Source organism: Notamacropus eugenii, chromosome 2, assembly GCF_028372415.1.
Source record: "Notamacropus eugenii isolate mMacEug1 chromosome 2, mMacEug1.pri_v2, whole genome shotgun sequence".
NCBI lineage: Eukaryota > Metazoa > Chordata > Mammalia > Diprotodontia > Macropodidae > Notamacropus > Notamacropus eugenii.
In genome coordinates this window covers 221,006,376-221,014,334 of record NC_092873.1, presented here as the reverse complement: position 1 = coordinate 221,014,334, position 7,959 = coordinate 221,006,376, and the positions used below count along the sequence as shown (strand labels likewise).

The window sequence follows — 7,959 nt, the reverse complement described above, 5'->3', positions numbered from 1 at the left end:
AAAAATACATTCCCATGGTGGCCAGATCCGAAACTGTGTGTTCCGTCTGCATATTTAGTCCATCAAGAGAGGGTAGCAATCTTCTTTAACCATCAGCAAGCAAACCACTGGAGGGGAGGGGGAAGGGAGGAGTGGGAATGGGGGGAGGGGGGAGGGGAGGAGGGGAGGTTTGGGAGGGGGTGTACCAGCCCCACTGCAGAGAGCTGGTCTACTTTACATTCTCATCCGTCTACGCCAAAAAGCTCACTTTTTTTCCAACTTCTGACTTATTCTACCATCTCCACATTTATCCCAAATATCTCAAAACAACTGATTAACTCTTACGACAACTCGGGCCAGTTTTGCTCTATTCCCGTCACCTCCCACTAAGTAGTTGGAACCAAATAAATCTCACGTGTGGAAGAATCCAGGCGGCACCACGTGACAAGGTCGGTGCTGGGGCAGCCCCGTCTCTTGCAGGCTCGAGGCGTGTGGGCGGAGCTCCAGTACGTAATCCCCCCCTTCTCGCTTGCTACCAATCATTGCCATGGCGTCGGGGGAGTAGGGAGTGGGTGGAGTGCATCGAGTCTCAGCGCGCATGCGTTTTGAGGAGACGTCGCCGTCCAATGCGTCATCGCGCGTGCGCAGAACCTTTGCGGAGAGCTTTGCCGGAAATCAACATGGCGTCCGAGCGCTCTTCGGGCCGCAGTGGCTGGCGCGACCGCATCTGAGAAAGGTAGTCTAAGGGAGCCAAGGCAGCGGGGCGCGGTGGTGGAGCGGACGCCGGAGTCGCCATGGCGCGGCACAGGAACGTTCGAGGCTACAACTACGATGAAGGTGGGTACAAAGCCCGGTCCCTCCCCCTGCCCCCCTGGGCCGCGGCCTCCGGCCCTGCGGGGTTGACCGTCTGCTTTGCTCCTGGCCTCTGTTTCGGCCGCTTCCCTCCGGATTCTCTGGGCACCTAGGGCCCCGGAGTGATGATTTCGGAGCGTGGAGGCCAGGACAAACTGGTGGGGTATGATTTGGCATAAACACATTGGATAAGGGAAAGATTTGTCAAAGCTAGGAAAGAGGGTGACCCAGCTGCTGGGGGGGTGCCACTCGTGGTCCTCCTTTTTCTTTTGTTACGTGGGGGGCGCGCGTAGACTGTCGGGTGGGACTTTGACCAAGGTAAGGGTTTGGTTGTGCTTAGCCCCTGCCACGTAGTAGGCGCTTAATAACGTTTATTAACTTAATGATGCTTTTCCAGGGTGACTTCTTTAAGGTGTGTGCATGCACCCATAGTGCCTGCCCCCTCCCCACCACGTTAGTTGTCTTTTTTGCACTCTCCATCTCCTTTAAAAAAAAAACGAGCTCCACCAATTAAAAAAAAAAACCAAACACAAACCACCACCTAGTTTGGGGATAGCTTTTTGTAATACTCTCCAAGTGAAGTTTTTGTTTTAGGGTTGTTGTGTTGGTATAAATATGCATAGTCAAAATGTTCAGTATCACACTTCGAAAGATACGTCTTCTCGTTTACTTGCGCACTGAAGAATTGTATGAACGAATTGATTATCTTCTGGCCTTGTTCCATTTGAATTTCTTGTTAAATTAGGAGTTCAGAATCAACAGGTGATGATAAAAGTCCAAAGAAAAGAAACTGAAATGATCAGTGACATTCATATGAGAATAGATGAGACCGAGAGGAGATCCTAAACAAAGACTGTACTACAAGTCATGGTCGTGGCTGTGGTGAATTTGGGCCTGTACACCAAATCCAAAATTGTTGTATAAAGGAGGAACTTGGAATGAATTTGTGTGATGACAGAAAGTACTTTCTTACACAGTGGATGTCAAATAAGTGGATCTAATTATTTAAAAATATGTAAACCAATTCAGGGAGCAATTTAGCAAATTTGGTAATTTATATAACTTTTTCCTCTATTAAATTTAAATGTCACAAGAGCAGATCCTTTCCTTTCACTTCTGTATTCTCTAGCTACAGTTCTCAGCATAGAGTAGGCACTCAATGTTTCTTTAATATAGTTACCCACAGTAGAATTTTAAAAGGGAAGGTAGAGATTCATTACATATCCTTAAATGTTGGTATCGTAGAGCAACTACAACATATACTTACACAGTTTTTGTTGTAAATCTGTTAGGTACCCATTATGATTTGTTGTGCTTCTGATATTGCTAAAGCTTGAATCTGAGTGCTGTAGATCACAGATGTTTGCGTAAACTGCATCACATTAAGTGGGAGGTCTGCTGAAAACACAACAACATAGGAATGGACTTAATTATTTCTATATTTATACATTTTGTTTTTGAACTTGACACCTAAATTTTTTCTCATTTTACTAACCCTCCTGAGTTCAGGTTGCCATGTTTTCTTTGGAACAGCTGTGACATAACCACTTTAATTGTGGCAGGAACAATTTTGATCATCTTGTTTTGTCTTAGGTGTTTGTGATGACATTTGTTTTCTACAATAACTAAAACCCCCTAAATCATGAGTCAGCATGGTGAATTTTTTTTTTAAGGAAAGTCATTTTATTTTGAAATGTTTTTTTGTTTACTTTTTTTCAAAAAAATTGCTAAAGAATGAATGAATTACTTGATATGTTTTAGCTGAGCTACTTGTTAAAATTAAACTTGCTGGTTTCATTTAAAATGGTAAATTTTAGTTTTCTGTTCTCTCTATGCCCAGAGGTGGTTTTCCCCCTGTTTTTCTTCTTCTTCTTCTGAGAATTTTTCAGTCTGAAAATCAGATTCCTTTCTGATTGATACTTAACTCATTTTTATGAGTTAGTGGTATTTACTTTTAAAGATAAAAATTTATGAAATATATACCAGTTACCCCCTTTTTATTCTTGGATCCCACTTTCTGAATTCTTGCTCATTTCATGGACCTTTTTGGGATTCGTGGATTATTAAGACCCTAAATTGTTCTAAGGTAGACATCCATACCTAGTCCTTAGTTTACTACTAAGCTCTACTTAGTACTTAAGTGCTGCTAAGTTAACTACTTTCATTGTTTCCATGACACTGTCTCGCCATCTCATCATCTGCTGTCCCCTTTTCCTTTTGCCTTCAGTCTTTCCAAACTTCAGGGTCTTTTCCAATGATTCCTATCTTCCCATTATGTGACCAAAGTATTTAAACTTCAGCTTTAGTATTTCACATTCCAGTGCATAGCCTGAATTAATTTCTTAAAGTACTGAATGATTTGATCTCTTTGCTGTCCAAGGGACTCTAAAAATCTTTTCTAGATCCACAGTTCAAAAGCTGTAGCTCTTACAGCCATGTTGCTACTGGAAGAACCATAGCTTTGACTATATGTACCATTGTTGGCAAGGTAATATCTCTGCTTTTTAGTATGCTGTTCAGATTTGCCATAGCTTTCCTTCCAAGAAGCAAGCATCTTTTAATTTCATGGCTGCTGCTGCTTTCTGCAGTGATCTTTGAACCCAAGAATATAAAATGAACCCAAGAATATAAAATGAACCCAAGAATATAAAATGTGCCACAGTTTTTCTCCGTCTTTGCCAGGAAGTGATGGGACCAGTTGTCAAGATCTTAGTTTTTTGTTGTTAAATTTAAAACCAACTTTTATGGTCTCTTCTTTCACCTTCCTCAGGAGGATTCTTAATTTCAGCTTCACTTTCTGCCATCGGAAGGGTATCGTCTGCATATCTGAGACTGTTGATATTTATATTTGGATCATATAAATAACATGGAGTCACTGGAGTTTATGAAATGGGGGGGAGGGTGACATAGGTATATGCTGACAGCTGAGTGAAATAAACTGGAACTGTTCAACCTTTTGATTCCATTACTGGATATGTATGGGTAGGAGGTCAAAGATAGAAAAGTCCTATATGTTTCCAAAATACTCATACTTTTTGTACCAAGAACTGTAGAAAGCAGATCCCATTGAAAAGGTACTCCAGTCTTTAAAGATAGTTTCAGTCTTTGAAATAGTTGTTAGAATAAAATATGCCAGGGTCCTTTTAACATAGACATGTGTTTATTTTAATGTTGAAAGCATCATTGATTAGAATAAGATCACTTGATATTTGTGTTAACTTGTTGTATATTTCATTTAGATTTTGAAGATGATGATCTCTATGGCCAGTCTGTAGAGGATGATTATTGTATTTCACCATCAACAGGTACGTATTCAGAGTCTTGATATGGGGTTTTGAAAAAACGGTAGATAAAAGTACTTTTTTTCTACCGTGAAGGTATCAAAAGAAAGCCGAATTGTATAAGCTCTTTGAAGTCGAGGACTGTTTTTCATTTTGTCTTTGTAGTCTTGGAATCTAGCAACAGTTCCCCATACGTAAGAGGTACTTAATACATACAGTTGGATTGAATTGGGAGAAAAATACTTAATTATGCATTTGAACACATGGGTTAAATAGTTTTACCTATAAATAAAACCATATGATTTTATTTCTGCCTTTTAAGATTTTAAACAACTTGTAGAAAAATGATGTGTATGGTTTTTCTTATATGTTTTGGAGATGAGAAATACTTTTCTTTGGTGGTGTGGAATGCTATGTTAGTGAAATGAATATTGGTTCTGTAGTCATGTTAACGGCGTGTGAGAATCCTGCCTCTGCCACTTCAGATTTGCAACATGATTTATCAGGTTTCTTCTAGTTTTAAGTCTTATGAGACTCATTCTAATTTGCTTCTGCTGGAATGGCAATATGTTGAGTAATATTACGGAACTTCACATGTGTTTTTGGCAAAGCTTTTTACTTTTCATTCTCTGTTAGTAGTTATTGGATAATTTATATATATATAATATGCGTATTATGTATATACTCCCAAATATTAGAGGACTGATTTTTCATTTCAGAGTTGTTTTGTGGGTGGTCTTATAAGTAAAGCTTGAGGCAATACTGTAATCCTTTTCTTTAGTTGTAGTTATCTTACATCAAAAGCAGTTCTTTGGTCTTAATTTTCTTCTTTAAGGGACAGGACAAAGGCTGGAGCAGAGTTCTACGTTAAATCTTTTGTATATTGCTAATATTGAGGCATTTTATAAACCTGTTAATGTAGCCTGCCAATTCCAAAAATTTGCATGTAGGTTGTACTTTAGAATGCATTTCTGCAGAGAAATGGTGTTATGAAAATGGTGATTAGATTCCAGAGCTGTCCCACAAACTTTATTTAGTCCGTAATGTACCTGAAGAGCGTAGTTTAGTGAATAGAGAGTCCTAGACTTGGAGTCAGGAAAGAAGAATTGAACTGAAATTCTGACATTGATAAGTCATTTCCCTAAGTCATATGCAAGTCATTTAAGACTGTATAAATTAGAGATGGGGGAGGGGAGACTGGTGTTTGTATATGGATCTCTGAAGTATAACATTTTACGAATAGTACTGCAACAGAGTGTAACTGACATTAATGTTTATTTTGGTAAATATATTTGGGATTCCACCTGAAGAAACCAGAGGCATAGCTCTCCATTTCCTTCTGGTAATCTAAATGCTGGTAGAGCCTTTGTGATTTGGGGGGTAGAACTACTGAGGATTTTGGAGGGATTTGTTGGGATAGGATGCTCCAGAATTTAAAGGTCAAGTTGCCAGTATTAATTCTTAGAGAAATTTATTCATGGCTAAAACCCTTTATTTTCACCCTTAAGCTACAGCCTACCTATTCTGGGCTTTTCGTTATAGGTATTAGGACAAGTTTAGGATTGTAGGGTGAAGAGCAGTGATCTGGGTTTGAGGGTGGAAGGCAGGCAGAACTGGAAATAACATTGATTAGGTGTTGAGGTTGCTCCCCGAGGAGACCGATCCTGGAGCTAATCTAGGTAGTAGTGGAGGCAGAGGATGGACAACTTTAGAGCAGGACTTCATAACCATTTTTTCTTAACTGTAGGTCTCTGGTGAAGCCTATGGACCCTTTTTCGGAATAATATTTTTTAATAAACTACATAGGATTACACAGCAATTCAGTTATATTGAATAATCATTAAAACATTTTTAGAAGTTCATATACCCCTGGTTAAAAGCACTATCTTAACCACTTAGTCTTTTGACTTAGATTCTTCCGTATACCCTGGGAATAATTTAGAAACAGTACAGGGTGAGAGAAGACAATTACCTCTTACTTCTGGAGACATGAGTTTCTTCTTTGTAGTGGCCCATATACATCTACCCCTTTGGTAGACATCTTTTCTGGCTGTTGTTGCTCTTCTTGTTCTTCCTCCTCTTTCATTTTTGAAGAACACCAATGACATCAGCAGGGCAATGTCCTAACTTTCAAGTGAATTGGATTTTAGTGAGGCTGGGCTGTGCAAAGTCACCAGCCTTGTTCTCTCCTCCAGTCATAGGAGTCCAGTGGCAAGACATAGAACAGGATGACTGGCAATGGTCTCCAACCCTCCCCCCTTTTGTTACAAGCTCTTTAGAAGCTTCCTCTAGCTCTAGTATTTAGTTTTACTTATTATTTAGTTTTATTGAAGTCTCTTTATTTTTCTTACAAGCTCCTGTTATTTCTTCACTACAGTTCTACTGTCAAGTGTCAGTTGCTATTGATTCATCTAAGGGTTACTCTAAACTTGTCATTATATTTCCCTTTAAAATATCTATTCAAGGAGTCATATATTCATTGTGTTAGAGCTAGAAGAGACCTTTGAGTTAGTATAGCCCAACCAATGAAATGATTAATTTCATTTCCTACCTATTTCTGACCTGAGCTGCATCTCCTGACTCTTAGTCCAGTATTCTTTACATCAGATTACACTTAAAACAGCCCTAAAGGACTTGGTATTTACAACATTTAAAAATACCTGAAGTCTCATATTTGCATGTTAACAGAGAAAGTGGGACCTAGTTCAGAATCTAGCAGAATCATTAAAAAAAAAATAGTTAAAAGTTTATTGATGCTTTTTGTTTTTATACTATTGATGTACCTTGAGCATGTATTATCAGAATATTTTTAAGTTAAAATTAGTATGTGCATTTGTTCAATTTTTAACTTTTTGTTATGTGAATTTATTTTGAACAAACACTGAAAGAGTAATCAACCTGTGAATCTAGCTTATCCAATTTCCTTCAGTTTCATTCAAGGAAATTCAGGTCTTCTAATAGGAGACTTTTCTTCTTTAAATCCCATCTCCTTTTCAAAACATTCTGTACCTTCAAAAAAGCCACTAATTAAATTAAGTGACTTTATTACTACTCCTGGTACTAAAATGTAACATATTTAAGACATTTTAAGATTTATAGAACACTTTGCAAATATTATCTTGTTTTATCTTCACAACCATCTCTGGAATGAAGTGCTATTATTGCCCTTTGTTTTGTAGATGAGGAAGGGCAAGCAGGTATGTTTTTTCTTTTTGTTTATTTGGAAACAAAACCTGTATGTTTATTCAGAGAGGGCTGGTCATAATGTAGAGAAAACATAAGTTTGGGAACCAATGATGCAAATAACTCAGTTCCAGAAAAGTCACTTGAATCTGACGTAAATGTTCTTTTAACAGTGAGATCTCTTTGAAAACATTAAACAGAATCAATATAAAGGCAAAAGCATCAAAGAATCAAGGCCAGAGAATGTTGATTTTATATATTTATTTTTTAAAGACCAATACATATTTAGACAACTTAAATATAGTTGCAGCAGAAATACTTCAACAAAAGCAGCAATAGTCTTGATCTAGTAATGTCTCTAACTTGCAGATAATCTCTGGGATCATCCAAGTTCTTTAATTTTTTTTTAAAAAAGATTTTAATGGTGCAATGTAATTTAAAATCTCTTGTGGACACATTAACTTTTTAGCATCTATGTCAGGAATTTCAAATTCATCTTCCATGAATTATAATTCCATCATAATTTTACTTCCATTATAATTTTACTTGGTCCATACTTTCCATCCCAGGCCTTTCATGAAGTGGGAAGATACTGAAGGCTTTTTTGGATCGGTCTTATCATGTAGTTTCAAGACATAGAGGACACGGTCCCTAAAGCTCTCCA

The 7,959-nt window shown here is 38.0% G+C and overlaps 1 protein-coding gene across 3 annotated transcripts in view; it reads left to right on the top strand.

Moving 5' to 3' along the window:
* Positions 1-677: 677 nt before the first annotated feature.
* The window catches only part of HBS1L (HBS1 like translational GTPase), a 125,448-nt gene continuing 118,166 nt past the window's right edge, over positions 678-7,959 (top strand). For all 3 annotated transcript variants that reach the window (XM_072643403.1, XM_072643404.1, XM_072643405.1), the window contains exons 1-2: positions 678-816; positions 4,071-4,136. In XM_072643403.1, coding sequence (XP_072499504.1) covers positions 774-816; positions 4,071-4,136 — 109 coding nt within the window. In that variant the 5' untranslated portion in view covers positions 678-773. The remainder of the gene's footprint in view (positions 817-4,070; positions 4,137-7,959) is intronic.